This window comes from Schistocerca nitens, chromosome 8 (assembly GCF_023898315.1).
Source record: "Schistocerca nitens isolate TAMUIC-IGC-003100 chromosome 8, iqSchNite1.1, whole genome shotgun sequence".
NCBI lineage: Eukaryota > Metazoa > Arthropoda > Insecta > Orthoptera > Acrididae > Schistocerca > Schistocerca nitens.
The window spans coordinates 98,460,110-98,480,122 of NC_064621.1; the positions used below are offsets into that span (position 1 = coordinate 98,460,110).

At 37.8% G+C, this 20,013-nt stretch overlaps 1 protein-coding gene across 1 annotated transcript in view; it reads right to left on the reverse strand.

Moving 5' to 3' along the window:
- LOC126199025 (high affinity cationic amino acid transporter 1-like) overlaps positions 1-20,013 on the reverse strand; it is a 161,618-nt gene that overhangs the window by 62,102 nt on the left and 79,503 nt on the right. Inside the window, exon 5 of the mRNA XM_049935724.1 lies at positions 16,179-16,283. Coding sequence (XP_049791681.1) covers positions 16,179-16,283 — 105 coding nt within the window. The remainder of the gene's footprint in view (positions 1-16,178; positions 16,284-20,013) is intronic.

The following is a 20,013-nucleotide window of genomic DNA, read 5'->3' on the forward strand; positions in this document are numbered from 1 at the left end:
ATTTATTTTAGAATAAGCAATAAAGTAATATAATAGTGATATACAACAGTAGATTCACCACTTTCTCCTCTGATTGCAAGTTCTTCTTTTCCCTTGGAAATCGAAGACTTTGGTTTTAATAATCATGTCTTATAATTTTCTATTGAATTATTTGTGTCTCAAGCCTCTGCAATATTCATACTACACCAATGTGGTCCGCAGCTCGTGGTCGTGCGGTAGCATTCTCGCTTCCCACGCCCGGGTTCGATTCCCGGCGGAGTCAGGGATTTTCTCTGCCTCGTGATGACTGGGTGTTGTGTGCTGTCCTTAGGTTAGTTAGGTTTAAGTAGTTCTAAGTTCTAGGGGACTGATGACGATAGATGTTAAGTCCCATAATGCTCAGAGCCATTTGAACACCAATGTGTTCCCTGCTTCTGTTCCCTGTAATTTCTCACTTTATAAAGTTCCCTCATAACACCTCCTTTGCATAGAAATCTTTTTCCATCCATCTATCATAACTTCTGTGCATTTTGATCCACATTACTGCTGTCCGCATGTTTACATACAAAATTCTTGTTGTTATTGTGGTATTTAGTCCAAAGACTGGTTTGATATAGTCCTTCATGCTGCTCTATCTTGCTCTGTGTGCAAGCCTCTTCATCTCTGAATAATTACTGCAACCTACATTCTGCTGAATCTGCTTACAGTATTTATCTCTTGGTCTGCCTCTATGAGTTTTACTCCCACACTTCCCTCCAATATTAAACTGGTGATCACCTGATGTCTTATATATGTCTGAGAAAATATATATATATATATATATATATATATATATATATATATATATATATATATATATATATATATATAACAGAGGGAAACATTCCACGTGGAAAAAATATATCTAAAAAGAAAGATGATGAGACTTACCAAACAAAAGCGCTGGCAGGTCGATAGACACACAAACAAACACAAATATACACACAAAATTCAAGCTTTCGCAACAAACTGTTGCCTCATCAGGAAAGAGGGAAGGAGAGGGAAAGACGAAAGGATGTGGGTTTTAAGGGAGAGGGTAAGGAGTCATTCCAATCCCGGGAGCGGAAAGACTTACCTTAGGGGGAAAAAAGGACAGGTATACACTCGCACACACACACATATCCATCCACACATACAGACACAAGCAGACATATTTAAATATGTCTGCTTGTGTCTGTATGTGTGGATGGATATGTGTGTGTGTGCGAGTGTATACCTGTCCTTTTTTCCCCCTAAGGTAAGTCTTTCCGCTCCCGGGATTGGAATGACTCCTTACCCTCTCCCTTAAAACCCACATCCTTTCGTCTTTCCCTCTCCTTCCCTCTTTCCTGATGAGGCAACAGTTTGTTGCGAAAGCTTGAATTTTGTGTGTATATTTGTGTTTGTTTGTGTGTCTATCGACCTGCCAGCGCTTTTGTTTGGTAAGTCTCATCATCTTTCTTTTTATATATATATATATATATATATATATATATATATATATATATATATATATATATATATATATAAACAAAAATGAGGTGACTTACCGGACGAAAGCGCTGGCAGGTCGATAGACACACAAACAAACACAAACATACACACAAAATTCAAGCTTTCGCAACAAACTGTTGCCTCATCAGGAAAGAGGGAAGGAGAGGGAAAGACGAAAGGATGTGGGTTTTAAGGGAGAGGGTAAGGAGTCATTCCAATCCCGGGAGCGGAAAGACTTACCTTAGGGGGAAAAAAGGACAGGTATACACTCGCACACACACACATATCCATCCACACATACAGACACAAGCAGACATCTCACAAGCAGACATGTCTGCTTGTGTCTGTATATGTGTGGGTGGATATGTGTGTGTGTGCGAGTGTATACCCCCTATTTTCCCCCTAAGGTAAGTCTTTCCGCTCCCGGGATTGGAATGACTCCGTACCCTCTCCCTTAAAACCCACATCCTTTCGTCTTTCCCTCTCCTTCCCTCTTTCCTGATGAGGCAACAGTTTGTTGCGAAAGCTTGAATTTTGTGTGTGTGTTTGTGTTTGTTTGTGTGTCTATCGACCTGCCAGCGCTTTCGTTCGGTAAGTCACATCATCTTTGTTTTTAGATATATTTTTCCCACGTGGAATGTTTCCCTCTATTATATATATATATGTGTGTGTGTGTGTGTGTGTGTGTGTGTGTGTGTGTGTGTGTGTGTGTGACTTACCGAACGAAAGCGCTGGCAGGTCGATAGATACACAAACAAACACAAACATACACACAAAATTCTAGCTTTCGCAACAAACAGTTGCTTCGTCAGGAAAGAGGGAAGGAGAGGGAAAGACGAAAGGAAGTGGGTTTTAAGGGAGAGGGTAAGGAGTCATTCCAATCCCGGGAGTGGAAAGACTTACCTTAGGGGGAAAAAAAGGACGGGTATACACTCGCACACACACACATATCCATCCACACATATACAGACACAAGCAGACATATTTATTGTCTTTAAATATGTCTGCTTGTGTCTGTATATGTGTGGATGGATATGTGTGTGTGTGCGAGTGTATACCCGTCCTTTTTTCCCCCCTAAGGTAAGTCTTTCCGCTCCCGGGATTGGAATGACTCCTTACCCTCTCCCTTAAAACCCACATCCTTTCGTCTTTCCCTCTCCTTCCCTCTTTCCTGATTAGGCAACAGTTTGTTGCGAAAGCTTGAATTTTGTGTGTATGTTTGTGTTTGTTTGTGTATCTATCGACCTGCCAGCGCTTTCGTTTGGTAAGTCACATCATCTTTGTTTTTAGATATATTTTTCCCACGTGGAATGTTTCCCTGTATTATATATATATAATTTTTTTAGGTTTATTTAGTGAACTGTTGGATTATATTTCTTTAGTTTGTCAACATTATATAAACCTTTCTACTGACTAGTATATGAGTCAATTAAATAGTATGCTTTTGGGTGTGGACTATCCACTATCTTAAATGTTCCTGCATATTTCAGAAAAAATTTCTGCATTTACTTTTTAAGATTAGAAACATGATGTTCTTCTTTTACCAACACAAGATTGTTTATGTCAAATGTTGGGTTTATTGCTGATGTATTATAATTTTGTAATCTTTTATTAGCTGATATACGCAATTGATTTCCTACTATTTTGTCTAAGTTAGCACTTTCTTCCTGTTGTACCTCTGGCCATTTGAAGTATTTTAATAGTGGTTCCCCTATAAGTTTTCTTCATAATATTTCTATGGGAGACAATCCCATGGACAAATGGGATAGTTCATTCAAAACCATTTGAAATTCTGGCACTAATTTTGCCCAAGTTGTATGTCTTGGTGAACAGTAAGTTCTGCATAAATGTCCTATCTCTCTGATAACTCTTTCTCACAGATTCTATTTTGGATTATATTTTGATATCGTGACATGCCTTATGTTCTCCCAAGTTAGAAACACTTTAAATGATTGACTCACAAACTGTGAACCATTATCCATTAATAAGCTCTTAGGTTTTCCTACCTCTACAGAATATTTGTGCATACAGTTTTAGCTTGTTTAATTGGATATGATGTAATATATTTACACCAACTCTCTAATATAATGTAAATATATCTGACACCTCCCTGACTCGATGATAATGGTCCATAAAAATCCAAAGCTGTTAAATCATGTAAAGTTCTAGGTGTTCTTACCTAAGTGTTTAAAACGATATCCTTATTGCAAAATGCCCATAACCTTTACATATAAACCAAATTAAATAATTTTGTGCACACTCAGGTACACATAATTTCCAATATGATGTATTTGTATTCTCTCTCCAAAACAACACTTGATTTATCACTGTCCAAAGTTTGTCTTCTGTGGGTGGTAACTAATTTTTCTCATACTTAAACATTTTAAGATTTAACTCTTCTTTGTCTATTATTCCTTGCCTTACGCATGTTAGCTAATAAAGCTAACATACATAGTTCGTCTCTCGTATAGCTGATTTTCATAAAATTCATATTAAAAATCATTCCTGGTCCAGCTGTTCTCTGAGAATTACTCATTCCTAATGGCAATCATCATAAAGCATCTGGCACACACTTTAATGTTCCCTTGATGTATACTATTTGTATCTGAAACTGTTGTAAAAACAATACCCACCTCATGAGCCTCCTATGTAATAAGTGACTTTCCATTAAGAATATCGATGCTTGGTGATTTTTATAAAGAACGATATCTGAACCCCAAATCAGTGTTTCAAATTTCTTTAAGCTTCATACCACAGCAAGTAATTCTTTCTCTGTTGCTGTATAATTCAGATCATGTTTGTCTAGGCTGCGACCAGCAAAAGTAATAGTTTTATGTTCTCACTTTTCTGGGTCCAATTTCCCTTGAAATACTTCTGCTGCTAGGCCATATTCTGATGCATCTGTTGTGATGCCAAATGGTTTAAAAAGACTCAGATGGTTTAAAATAGGAGCATTGACTAGAGTATCCTTTACTTCCTGGCATGCCTATTCTGCATTTTCATCCCATATCCATTTCGCCTTTTGCTTTGATACTGATAGTAGATACGGATTATTCATGACTTGTCCTTGTATATACCATCTATAAAATCCCACTAATCCTAACAATGAATGTAGCTGTTTCACATTCTGTGGATGTGGACAGTCTTTAATCACTCTAATGCATTCTGGATCTGGCTTAATTCCTCTTATTCCAATGAGATGTCCCAAGAATTTTAGTTCCTCTCACCCAAAATGTGATTTAGCAAGCTTGATAGTTATTCCCTAGCTATAGAATTTCTCTAGTGCTCTTGCAAGTAAATCACAATGTTCCTCCCAGGTTTCTGAAACAATCAGTATATCATCTACATAAATCAAGAGCTCTTGTAACAACTTCCTCCATAATGCTTGATCTAATGCCCTTATAAACACTGATACCGTACTGATATGTGTAATCCAAATGGTAAAACTTTAAACTGGTATGTCTTTCTGTCATATAGAAATGCAGTATAAGGTCTAGATTCTTTAGCTAATTTTACCTGCCAGTACCCACCCATCAGGTTCAAAGAACTAAAATAATATGCTTTTGCAAAACGAGCACGTAGTCCGTCTACGCATATGGGATGATAACTCTCCAGTTCAATGTGACGATTCAACTTTGTCGCGTCTAGTACTAGATGCACACCTCCTGTTGCCTTTCTGACAACTAACAGTGGATTGTTGTAATGTTTTTACATCTTTCTATAACATTATTATCTAATATTGTATCTATTTCTTCCTGTACTTCCTGTTTTAAATTGATAGGTACAGGGTAAGGTCAACAGAAACTACACACATAATCTCCTATATTCACTGGTTTGTCTGGAAATACATCCGAATATCTGCATAATATTCCATATAGCTCTTCCTTTTGAGTAAGGGTTAACAGTTTCAATTCGTAAGCCTTTGCATACAAATCAGCTTTATTTGCAGTTTGTTGTAGATTACTTACATCCTTCTCCATTGAACTCATATTCACTATTAACTGTAAATTATTTCTCCCATTTAGTCCTTGACATTGATCTGCCTTAAACAAGATCTCTTTATTATAGTTATCTAGATTGCACTTAAAAGAAATGCTCTGAAAGTCTTTTACCACTGCATATTTCATTAACCAATCTACTCCAAGTAATACTTGTGTATTTATTTTAGGAGCTATTAACATGGTTTGTTCAAACACCAGTTGATCTATTTCAGATGTAATACTTGTTTCCCATTTCACTACTTTGCTCTTAGTACCTGTAATACCTACAATAAGTACTCCCATAACAGGTAACTTAGGAAATTCCTTTATTCTTCCACTTAACAGCCATTCCTCCAAAATCATTGATACTTTGCTTCCTGATTCAATGTAAATTTCCACTCCTTTATTTCCTATTCTTTACTGCTTTACCGATAGATAATGCCTACAGGAAAATTAAAGAGACCTTTGGAGAAAACAGAACGACTTGCATGAATAACAAGAGCTCAGATGGAAACCCAGCTCTAAGCAAAGAAGGGAAAGCAGAAAGGTGGAAGGAGTATATAGAGGGTCTATACAAGGGCGATGTTCTTGAGGACAATATTATGGAAATGGAAGAGGATGTAGATGAATATGAAATGGGAGATATGATACTGCGTGAAGAGTTTGACAGAGCACTGAAAGACCTAAGTCGAAACAAGGCCCCAGGAGTAGACAACATTCCATTAGAACTACTGATAACCTTGGGAGAGTCAGCCCTGACAAAACTCTACCACCTGGTGAGCAAGATGTATGAGACAGGCGAAATACCCTCAGACTTCAAGAAGAATGTAATAATTCAAATCTCAAAGAAAGCAGGGATTGACAGATGTGAAAATTACCAGATTATCAGTTTAATAAGCCACGGTTGCAAAATACTAACGCAAATTCTTTACAGACGAATGGAAAAACTTATAGAAGCCAACCTCGGGAAAGATCAGTTTGGATTCTATAGAAATGTTGGAACACGTGAGGCAATACTGACCCTATGACTTATCTTAGAAAATAGGTTAAGGAAAGGCAAAAATACATTTGCAGCATTTGTAAACTTAGAGAAAGCTTTTGACAATGTTGAATGCAATACTCTATTTCAAATTCTGAAGATGGCAGGGGTAAAATACAGGGAGCGAAAGGCTATTTACAATTTGTACAGAAACCAGATGGCAGTTTCAAGAATCGAGAGGTATGAAAGGGAAGCAGTGGTTGGGAAGGGAGTGAGACAGGGTTGTAGCCTATCCCTGATGTTATTCAATCCGTATATTGAGCAAGCAATAAAGGAAACAAAAGAATAGTTCGGAGTAGGTATTAAAATCCATGGAGAAGAAATAAAAACTTTGAGGTTCGCTGAAGCCATTGTAATTCTGTCGGAGACACCAAAGGACTTGGAAGAGCAGTTGAACAGAATGGATAGTGTCTTGAAAGGAGGATATAAGATGAACATCAACAAAAGCAAAACGAGGATAATGGAATGCAGCCCAATTAAATTGGGTGATGCTGAGGGAATTAGATTAGGAAATGAGACACCTAAAGTAGTAAAGGAGTTTTGCTATTTGGGGAGAAAAATAACCGATGATGGTCGAAATAGAGAGGATATAAAATGTAGACTGGCAATGGCAAGGAAAGCGTTTCTGAAGAAGAGAAATTTGTTAATATCGAGTATAGATTTAAGTGTCAGGATGTCATTTCTGAAAGTGTTTGTATGGAGTGTAGTCATGTATGGAAGTGAAACATGGACGATAAATAGTTTGGACAAGAAGCGAATAGAAGTTTTCAAAATGTGGTGCTACAGAAGAATGCTGAAGATTAGATGGGTAGATCACATAACTAATGAGGAAGTATTGAATAGGATTGGGGAGAAGAGAAGTTTGTGGCACAACTTGACCAGAAGAAGGGATCGGTTGGTAGGACATGTTCTGAGGCATCAGGGGATCACCAATTTAGTATTGGAGGGCAGTGTGAAGGGTAAAAATCGTAGAGGGAGACCAAGAGATGAATACACTAAGCAGATTCGGAAGGATGTAAATGATGAAGAAGCTTGCACAGGATAAGAGTAGCATGGAGAGCTGCATCAAACCAGTCTCAGAACTGAAGACCACAACAACAAGAACATTTTCTATTCTTCTGATAACAATTGGTTTGCATTGCATTTTTTCTAAATTTTCCTCTTCTGCAAGTAACCAATCGTTAATAGGTGATATTTTTCTATAAGTGATCATTTTACTTATATATGGGCCAAGTATTGTTCTGTGACATCCTGGATTCTGGCCCTTGACACAGAATTTTTCTCGTTTCCTATCCCATTGACCAGATACCGGTTGGAGCTTACTTCAACAATACGCTGATTTGCCCCATGTCATTATTTCATTGTATATTTCTTTTTTGGTTTTGAGGTGTAAACACCTGCGAGTTCATGTTATCTGCATCTACGTCTGCATCTGCATGGTTACTGTGCAGTTCACACTTAAGTTACTGGCAGAGGGTTCATCAAACCATTTTCATATTACTTCTGTACCATTCCACTCTCAAATGGCGCGTGCGAAAAAGGAACACCTACATCTTTCCATTCGAGCTTTGATTTCTCTTATTTTATTATGTGATCATTCCTCCCTACATAGGTGGATGTCAAAAAAATATTTACACATTCAGAAGAGAAAGTTGGTGATTAAAATTTCATAAGTAGATCTCGCCACAAAGGAAACTGCCTTTGTTTCAGTGACTGCCACCCCAACTCGTGTATCATATCAGTGGCACTCTCACCCCTATTTCGTGATAACATGAAACAAGCTGCCCTTCTTTGCAATTTTTTGATGTCCTCCATCAATCCTACCTGGTAAGGATCCCATACCACACAGCAATATTCCAGCAGAGGATGGACAGGTGTAATGTAGGCTGTCTCTTTAGTGGGTTTGTCGCATCTTCTAAGTGTTCTGCCAACAATGCACAGTCTTTGTTTCGCCTTCACCACAATATTATCTATGTGGTCTTTCTGATTTAAGTTGCTCATAATTATAATTCCTAGGTATTTAGTCGAATTGACAGCCCTTAGATTTGTGTGATTTATCGCATAGCCAAAATTTATCCGATTTCTTTTAGTATCCATGTGGATGACTTCGCACTTTTCTCTGTTTAGTGCTAATTGCCACTTTTCACACCATACAGAAATTCTCTCTAGATCATTTTGTAATTGAAACTGATCATCTGATGATTTTACTACATGGTAAATTACAGTCAATCTAATGGGGCAACTCAGATTATCACCTAGATCATTTATATAAATCAGGAACAGCAGAAGGCCTATGACACTACCTTGCAGAATGCCAGATATCACTTCTGTTCTGCTCGATGATTTACCGTCTATCACTACAAACTGTGACCTCTCTGAGAGGAAATCATGAATCCAGTCACACAACTGAGACAATACTCCATATGCATGCAATTTGATCAATAGTTGCTTGTGAGGAACAGTATCAAAAGCCTTCTGGAAACCTAGGAATATCAAATTGATCTGAGATCCCTTGTCGACAGCACTCATTACTTAACGGGAATAAAGAGCTAGCTGTGTTGCACAAGAACAATATTTTCTGAATGCCTGTTGGTTATGTATCAATAAGTCATTTTCTTCAAGGTGATTCATAATGTTCAAGTACAGTATTTGCTCCAAAATCCTACTCCAAATTGAGGTCAGTGATGTGGGTCTGTAATTCAATTGGTTATTCCTATTTCCTTTCTTGAATATTGATGAGACTTGTGCTACTTTCCACTCTTTAGGAACAGACTTTTTGTCAAGTGTGCAGTTGTATATCATTGCTAAGAGAGGCGCTATTGCGTCTGCGTACTCTGAGAGGAACCTGATTGGTATACCATCTGGACCGGAAGACTTGCCTTTCTTAAGTGATTTGAGTTGTTTCCTAACACCTAAGATATCTATTTTTATGTCACTCATATTAACAGCTGTTCTGGTTTCAAATTCTGGAATATTTACTTTGTCTTCTTTTGTGAAGGAATTATGGAAAACTTTATTTAGTAACTCCGCTTTAGTGGCACCATCATCAGTAACATTTCCATCGCTATCGCGCAGTGACGATATTGACTGTTTTTTGCCACTGGTGTATTTTACAAAAGACCAGAAGCTCTTTGGGTTTTCTACCATATTTTGATACAATATTTCATTGTGGAAACTATTAAAAGCATCTCGCATTGACATCTGCACTAAATTTCGAGCTTCCGTGAAACTTAGCCAGTCTTGGGGATTTTGCGTTCTTCTGAATTTGGCATGCTTTTTTCATTGTTTCTGCAACAGTGTTCTGACGTGTTTTGTGTACCGTGGATCAGTCCCATCTCTTATTAACTTATGCGATATGAATCTATCTATTGCTGTCGATACCGTATCTTTGAATTTGAGCCATATATGGTCTACACTTATATAATTAGCTTGGAAGGAATGGAGACTCTCTCTTAGGAAGGCATCAAGTGAATTTTGATCTGTTGTTTTAAACAGTTATATTTTGTGTTTATTTTTAGTGGTTTTGGTTGATATGGTTTCGAGCCTCTCTGCAATGACCTTGTGTTCACTAATCCCTGTATCTGTCATGACGCTCTCTATTCGATCAGGATTATTTGTGGTTAAGAGGTCAAGTGTGTTTTCACAACCATTTACAATTCGTGTGGGCTCATTAACTAATTGTTCAAAGTAATTCTCAGAGAAAGCATTTAGTACAATTTCAGAAGATGTTTTCTGTACACTATCGGCTTTGAACATGTATTTTCACCAACAAATCAAGGGTAGATTGAAATCTCCACCAATTGTAACTGTATGAGTGGGGTACTTATTTGTGATGAGATTCAAGTTTTCTTTGAACCATTCAGCTATTATATCATCTGAGTTGGGGGTTGGTAGAAGGTTCCAACTATTATTTTTGTACGGGTGTTGAGTATAACCTCTACCCATAGTAATTTGCAGGAACTATGTATTTAAACTTCACTACAAGATAAACTACTACCAATAGACACAAACACAGCACAACCTACTTTATTTAATCTATCCTTTCTGAACCCTGTTTGTGCCTCTGTAAAAATTTTGGCAGAACTTATCTCTGGCTTTAGCCAGCTTTCTGTTCCTATAACGATTTCAGCTTCAGTGCTTTCTATCAGCGCTTGAAGCTCTGGTACTTTTCCAACACAGCTACAATAATTTACAACTACAATACCGACTGTTGCTTGGTCAATTCTCCTCATTTCTTTGCCCTGTACACTTTGAGGCTGGAGCCCTTCTTGATCTTTCCCAAGACTGTCTAACCTAAAAAACTGCATAGTCCATGCCACACAGCCCCTGCTACCCATGTAGCTGCCTCCTGTTTGTAGTGGACACCTGACCTATTTAATGGAACCTGAAACCCCACCACCCTATGTCACAAGTCGAGGAATCTGCAGCTTACACGGTCGCAGAACCATCTGAGCCTCTGATTCAGACCCTCCACTCGTTCCTGTACCAAAGGTCCACAATCGATGATGTCGACGATGCTGCAGATGGTGAGCTCTGACTTCATCTCAGTAGCAAGACTGGCAGTCTTCACCAACTCAGCTAGCCACTGGGAACCAGAGAGAATCTCTTCCGATCCATAGCGACACACGTCATTAGTGCTGACATGAGCCACCACCTGCAGTTGGCTGCACCCTGTACCCTTCATGGCATCTGGAAGGACCCTTTCCACATCTTGGATGACTCCCCCCTGGTATGCACACAGAGTGCATATTGGCTTTCTTCTCGTCCTTAGCTGCCAGATCCCTAAGGGGCTCCATCACCCACCTAACATTGGAGCTCCCAATGACAAGTAATCCCACCCGCTTCACTTGTCCAGACCTCTCAGACTTGTTATCAGTCTGAATTCTTCCCCCTCTAGGGTTATTGTGATTTAGAGCATTATCCATGCTGTGAACAGTTTCATTACTGCTTACTCTACAATAATTGGATTCCTTCGTCCGCGGCAAGGAATTTGGAAAGGATTTGTTATTCCTATTCCCTGTATTTGGTTCATTCACAGAATAATTTTCATTTCTTTCAGTATACAGTGTGTCTAAGCCTTCAATAAATGTTAATAACTCATTCACAGTTTTCCACCCTCTATACAATATTCCTTGTTGAGCGTGGTATGGTAAATGTCTAATGAGCACTTTTACCAAGTGCATTTCATCTTTTGGATCATCTAAGTACTTCGATTTTGTCAAATGCCATCCTATGTACTTTTTGTATATACCCCATGAATTATTGTATGGAGTAGTGTCTAATAACTTAAAGATTAATTTTTCCCGAGTACTTTAAGACCAGTACTTCCTCTTAAAGGTTTCCTCAAAATCTTTCCAAGACACAGATTCTTCTGCATGAGCATTTCCCCATTCTGCCGCATCTCCCATTAAATATCCTAATGTGAAATCAATTTTCTTTAAGTCATCACAATTTTTAGGTAAAGATCTGGCAAAGACTCGTAAAAAATAGATTAGGTTTACATCACCATCTGGTTTATACTTTGGAAATTGTTTTGCTAAATTAAACCCATTACCTATAGATAAACACTCTATTACCTCTTTAATCACTCCTGTCATAGTTTCAGGTTTACTATTTTCTAATTTCTTTTTATTATCATCTATTGCTTTCCATATTCTATCAAGTTCTTGATTACTGTTAATTGTACCTTCCCCAGAAGTGATTTTGACATTATTTATTTCTGTTTTGTCTTTTACTTCTTTTTCTATGAATAACTGTAAATGTTTTTCCAAAAGTTTTATAGCATCAGGTGGCCCTGTTACAGAATTTTCCTGTACGGATGTGATAAACTTATTTGTGTCTGAAATACTAGCTCATACCCCTTGGAATTGGGAATTCACATTATCTACATAGCCTGTCCACTGTCAAGTTGTTAATCTGTGTACACTTTCCCGTAAATGATCTGTTAACACTTGTTTAGCTACTTGTTGCACTTCTATTGGCACTGATTCTTGTAATTCATTTACTCTGGTATTTATTTCTGTTATTTTAATGTTTTGATCATTAATTTGTGCATTGAAGTTAGATTCTAAGTTAGCTTTAACATCTTTTATTTTATGGTTGAGTATGTCATCGACTGATTCACTAACTTGTTCCTTAATGGACTCAACTAATTCTACTTGATCCACTCTCCATCCTTCCCTATCCTTCTCTGCTTGTTCTATAATTATACCTTCTAGTATTGCCTTATCCTTCTTTGCTTGTTCTTTAATTATACCTTCTAGTATTGATCTTAATTCCTTGTTTTGCATTGCCACCTTTCTTATGATAGGCATACACTATTTATTACCAGTCAACAATTTTAATTTTGAACCCTATACTCACATAAATGTGTGTATTTTTTTAAATGTTCACCGCTCACTCTTCTGCGGAACTGTGAACTGCATGCTGGTCATAGAACAGCCGAGCTGGCGCTGAAGTTGAAGCCGACGTCTGTTCTCGTGCTGTGTGCTGCCACTGACTGGACAATATAGCACCCCATACTCACGTAACTGCTCACCGCTCTGCATTGATAACTCCTGCCAGATCTACATCTGCTGTATGTATTATCCCGTCGAAACTATTTTGTTAAGTTTTGAACTAATTCCGTGCACTCACTGCTTGTAATACGGGTGCACTTTCTGCTGCCACTGTCTTCTTCTATTTTTTTCTGTTTCAGATATCCAACAGTAAATTATAGTTTACATTTATTATGTGTTTACTAATATTTCTCAGACAGTTCGTTCGAAAGAAGCTCTGAATTATTTTTGATTTCTTGTTACGTGCATTATAAGGCACTGTTGCTGATTGCTGGTTGCCGGGGGCAACTTCTCTGTCTTCTATTCTTTGGAGTCATAATTATGACTCAAATCAATTTTCTGCACTTACTTGCAGGTGCATTCTCCATTCACATTTTCCAGGGTCGCCACATGGGGTGTATTTTTCCCTCTTCTCCTGTTGATGTATATTTTGTAGGGTTTGTGGTGGGTCTTATACCGGCACTAGTGCGAAGTCGCACCCCATGCCAATATAACTGGGGAATATTTTGCCGACCCTAATACACCGCCAGATGAAAGTAGTATTACCTCTATCCTCTCTTCTCAGAGTAGTTGTTTCATGGTCTGGATCCTTCCGTGCCACCTCCCTGTCAATCCCACTGTGGTGAAGATTTCTGGAATGCTTCTGCAAGTTCTCTCTATTGCACTACTAAATAAACAGCCACACTTCTCACAAACAGGGGTATATTTTGCCCAACATTTTCACTATTTTTTTTAACAACAAAACAAACAATTGCTACGGTAATATCACTCTCTTGAGTACATTCAAAAACGTCTGTATATGCATGCTTTAGGGCCTGACAGAGAAACCCAGATAAACAAGTACTGCTGTTCAATTGTTCATTGTGCCCTTGTTGGTGTGTCATTTACTCCATGGCTCTCGAACTAAGACACTTGCTGCACCATGACACAAATGACTCCCGGATGACCAGTGGTTGTAATACCATTTTTACTGGTCCCCTTCTCGCCGGCTCCACCACCGCTCCACATTCACTGCATACAAGAAAGGAAAACACACAGTTTCCCTTTCCTACTAGATTTATCCTTATTCAACTTACTCACAAGCATCTCTTGTCGACGGCTTTCCAAAGGTGTGTTGGGATGTTTACAAATTTCCCGAAACACTACAACTTCCTGTAGATTCTCTGCCTGGGCTGCTTGAGTTCATGCCTTTGGTAATTTGAAAGGTTATGTGGTTTCTGCATGAGAGAGCACCATCCCAATTCCACATTACAGTTTTGCAGACACGTCAACAACATCATCCTCAGATGCTGGGTAGGACATGGATGCCGTGTAGCATAACCTGTTAGATCACTGGACTTAAGCCCCCTGGATTTTTACCTCTGGGGGCATCTGATAAGCATTATGTATGCTGAACCAGATCCTATTGTGCAGATCCTTCAACAGCATGTTCACAACTCCCATGACACTATTCAGAGTGATGTTGGAACATACAAAAGAGTGTGGCAGTCCATGATGTGATGTGTGAATACATGTGCTGCATCATGCGGAGGTAACTTTGAACATCTCTTGTCATGTGGTTGTGATGCAGCTCTGTACTGTGTTCTGGGGTAATTTATTGTCATTGCACACACACCATCCATTTCTCATCACATGTTCATTGGACTTTAACCTCCCCGCAGTTTGTCAGTTTTATTAATGTTCACCCTGTGTTCGTATTTTTTTGATCAGTATGATTTACACCCATCCATCTTCAAGATTGACATTCGTAAAGACTCAATTCAATGAGCTGTGGATGAAGCATGACCAACAGGCATTACATGCATCGAGTATAAATAATAGTGAATTGAAAATGGCTAGCTTCTAGCTGAAATCTAGATCAGCCAATAAAATTTAAAAAGGATGACCAATCACTTTAATTTATGATTTACAATAATAAATCAGTTGATAGGACACATTCTGCGACATCAAGGGATCACCAGTTTAGTATTAGAGGCAAACCAAGAGCTGAATACAGTAAGCATATTCAAAAGGATGTAAGTTGCAGTTGTTATGCAGTGATGAAGAGGCTTGCACAGGGTAGAGTAGCTTGGACAGCTTCATCAAACTAATCTTTAGACTAAAGACCACAACAACATTTGTTCTTTTCTAATGCATGTCTTAAATCTTTATTGTAAATCATGTTCCCTCTGAATTTTTTACATTCATGCACTTGTTTCCTTATCTCTTTGCCTGTACAGTTATCAAGAAATGGATGCTTGTTCATGACAAATTGCAGTATATACTAACGTTTCTGTGGTGCCTTCTGTCCTGGTATAGTTGATCATTTTAATATTTACAACTACTTCATGAAATTTATTATTGTCATTTTACTATCACTTCCAAGTTTTGTAATACATATCAGACAGAGAAAGGAATGAAGCAATGGAAAGTTCAGGTAGGAATCTCAACAATTTTATGAAAAGGATAGAGTGCTACTCACAGTAAAGATGACATGCTTAGTTGCAGAAAGACACAACAAAAAGAATGTTACACATTTAGCTTTCAATCAAAGTGCTCTTCAGAAAAGAAAGCACACACATATATTCACACAAGGCATCACATCTCATGCACACATGATGTCTACCTCTGGCTGCTCCATCCAGAGTGCATTCTGGCTTGAGTGGTCATAGATACCAGTCATGTGTGTATGAGGTGCACTTGCTTCTGTGAATGTGTGTGTATGTTTTCTGTTCTGATGAAGACTTTTGCTGAGATCTAAATGTGTAAAAGTCTTTACATTGTGCCTGCCTGAAACTCAATGTGAGAAAGAAATGAACCTGAAAGATAAATTGCAACGTATCTTTCAATAACTTTAGAATTTTCTTTTAATAATGCCCATCCATATTCAGCTTTGGTTAGCATGAAAATGTGAAGGAAATATTGTGAACATACTACTGCAATGATTGTATGGTTTCAGCAATGTATCTTCTCTTATTTATTTGAAGTAACACATCTCGACTTAGAAACAATGCAATCAGACAATGAAATAAAAGAACATTGCAAAAGAGAAAAGTTTACAGACAAGTGCAAAAGTTCCTCTTAACAAAAATTATCATCATAATACAATAATTTGTTAGTAGCATTACATACCTTGCAGGCTACCTGCTATGATGATAAATAATAAAACTGCAAAATTGATTACAGCAGTGATGTTCATTATGGATGAGAATATCTTCACACAAAATGCAAGAACAACTGCAACAGATTAATGCATCTTTAGTCATCTATTGTTTTTTGTATATGTGAGAAAGTATTTTAATCTTTTGTGCTTATTTTATGACTACTGCATACATTGTAAAAGGTGTACATAGCTTTACTCCAATTTTTTTATATCATCTGCAAAGCAAATGTGTAGCTGTCTTTTTTCTTCAAAAAATACCAATAGACTCAAGGAAAATTGAACTACCAGTAGGAGATAAACTGCCACTGTTTCATATAACTAAAGAAGCATCAGATCATTTCTTCAGAGTAATTGCTTTTCCACTAACTTACTGTTAAATTTAGCTGGAATAAGAATCATTAGTATTAAGCTGTTCAGTGATACATTATTGTACAGATCAAGTTTCTTGGAGTTCTTCCCTTTTGTTAATGTACACCTTAACTCTTCCCTCACCCATGAAAGTCCTTAATATTTTTGGAATCTATGGAACATGATGAATGAATGAACACTCCTTTTTCCATCATCCTCTCTCACCCACTTGCATTTTGCACTCCACTCCTGTTTTGACATTTAACTCTATTTTTTTCCATTTCTCTTTATTCTCTCACACTCTACCTTACTCAGTTTTATGCTTATGGCTAACACTAATCTACATTTTGCCTTTGCCTCTGACACTCATCTCTCTCTTTCTTTCTTATAGCCATCTATACTCAATTCCTCTATGGTTTTTTGTGGATGGAAACACCTTTGTGTGCATGTGGAGGGAGGGTGACTGTAAAGGACACACATGTAAACTCTATAAAATTTATAAATACACATTGGAGTAATGTGTCTCTTGTTTATCTCTGTTTATCAATTCCTGGTAATTTCCCAGAATGACTCCAACCATTATTTCAATTTCACTGCAGCAATTTTAATATGTTTTTTAATGGCAAACTTATCACTGGATGACATATCAAATGTGGCAGGTGAAAAAGTGTAAAGATATGGTTTTTGCGAGTGGAGTCCCAATTTTTTGCCACAAATATTAACAATGATATGGCAAAATATCATTACATTTTGGGGTCACTTGATAGTGAAGTTGCTAAGCTGATTTCACAGTTCATGTGCAAACCATTATCAACTTCTCCATATACAGACTTAAAAATCTATTACCACAGAATTTTAAGAACGAGAGTCACTCAAAGTTAAAAAATTGCTAATAAAAGTAGAACCATGAGACAAAAAGCCATCTACTTTGCTCTGAGAGATGTGTGCTCTTGCTGGAATGTGAGAAACTGATGATTTTTTGAACTATATGTCTTCAACGACTACCAACTAACAGGCAATCTGTGCGAGCATCTAGTTGAGATGTAAATCTCAAAGCAAATGGCTTCTAACTCTGATAAAATAGTAGAGATTATGACATACAGTCAATTTTTATTCAGTATGGAAACTGTATCATCTCCATCTCAAGATAACAGACTTTCCCATCTATAAAGGTGGCTTTTGGAACTAATGATCCATTTTTAGAAATTACTAACTGAGACATGATCAAGAAGCAGATTGAAATCACTGCAGCTTGCACAGAAACGCTCTGTGTGCTGGTATTATAAATTCAAACAGAATGCAAAGAAATGCACAACTTCATGTTTATTTATTTCTCAGTAGTGTGTAAATGATCAGAGGGAAAACTAGCATGCTATTCACTTGGTGGGGCAAGAATGAGGAGGCCAAATTATCTTGACACCTAGTCATAATGGATCACAACGCATGTTTTCGATTTTTGGTTGATTCTGGAGCAGACATTTCCGTATTGCCAGCAACAGTAATAGATCACAGAATGTTCAGAAAAGGTGATGGTTTGGTGTTTTCAATTGATCCACAGCATAAATATTGAGACTTGCTAACGAGATATCCTATTATTCTCATGGAGAAATGTAATTATGATTTTCCTCCTGTTAATATGCAACAGGACCTCCAAGGCATGCATAAACTGACACTGATAACCAAAATAATTAGCACAAGCAAGACTTGAATTTGGGAGATGATCAGTCTTGGCATATGTTGTCTTTCTAAAAGCTCCTGGTCTGCTCCTCTCCACCTCCTTCCAAAGAAAGATGGAACTTGGGATCCCTGTGGAGATCATGGAGGTTTAAATGCTGTCACATTGTCAGACCACTATCCAGTACTGCATTTACAAGATGTGAACTGTCAGTTCTCCAACATAAAGATATTCTTTAAATTGACCTTATTGAAGCTTGTCGCCCCATTCCCATTGTGACACAAGATGTGCCTAAAACAACTGTTACCACACCATCTGGACTTTTTGAATTTTTTAAGATGCCATATAGTCTATGCAATGCAGCACAAACATTCCAGTGACTTATTTCTAGCATTTTGAATGATTTGACTTTCGTGGATTCCTGTTTAGATGACATTCTTGTTGCTGCAGCATCAGATGGAGAACATGTAATGCATCTGCAATAGTTTCTTGAATGGCTGGGTAATATCATCTTAACATTAATTTGGGAAAATACATTTTTGGAGAGAAAGAGAGCTCATTCTTGGGTTATTGTGTGTAACATCAAGGAATTTCACCACCGTAAGAAAAAGTGAAAATAATGAAGGTCTTCCTTCATCCTAAAACAACACTAGAACTATATCATTTTTCAGGACTGGTGAATGTCTGCAGATGTGTACTACCACACCTTCAACCAGACCAAGATGCTGGAGTTGGCAGTCATGTGAGCATGAGGTGTGCTTGCTTACGTTAAGATTGGTGTGTGTGTCTCTCTTTTACTGATGAAGGCTGTGGCTAAAAGCTTTACATAAGATCTTTTAATTGTGCCTGTCTGCAACTTAATGTGTCTTCTGTTTGGTAAATAGCAATCTACCTTTTCCTACATTGTTGACACTTCACATTTGTTGAGTGAGCAAGAAGTTTTGCAAGCTCAAGAAGAAGAAATTGCTCAGTTGAGTTACTGAGCAATTTCTTCTTCATGAGCTAACAAAACTTCTTGTTCACTCAACAAACATGACATATTTGTTGCAGAATTACAGCAAACTGTGACACCTAAGAAGCACATGCTTGAAATTATGTCAATGGAATCACATTGGATCAGACTTTCATGACAACATTTGTTACATTAGCTAATGTTTCTTTCAATAAAATTCTATAAATTGGTAACAGAAAGCAGCACCATTTGAGGGGCAGGTCACAAGACATCCGTACATTGTTTCTGTGTGAAAGGAGTCCAGATTTCAAGCGATACATCGCTCAGACATTTAGAAAATTGCATCCTGACCTATACTCGGTTACAGTCTATTTAACACAAAGTTATGTCTCATGCTATCCTCAGCTTTGTCTTTAAAGTGTTAATAAATATAGAAAAATATATCTCAAAACACAGATGATGTGACTTACCGAACGAAAGTGCTGGCAGGTCGATAGACACACAAACAAACACAAACATACACATGAAATTCAAGCTTTCGCAACAAAATGTTGCCTCATCAGGAAAGAGGGAAGGAGAGGGAAAGACGAAAGGATGTGGGTTTTAAGGGAGAGGGAAAGGAGTCATTCCAATCCCGGGAGCGGAAGGACTTACCTTAGGGGGAAAAAGGGGTATACACTCGCACACACACACATATCCATCCGCACATATACAGACACAAGCAGACATATTAAAAGGCAAAGAGTTTGGGCAGAGATGTCAGTCGAGGCGGAAGTGCAGAGGCAAAGATGATGTTGAATGACAGGTGAGGTATGAGTGGCGGCAACTT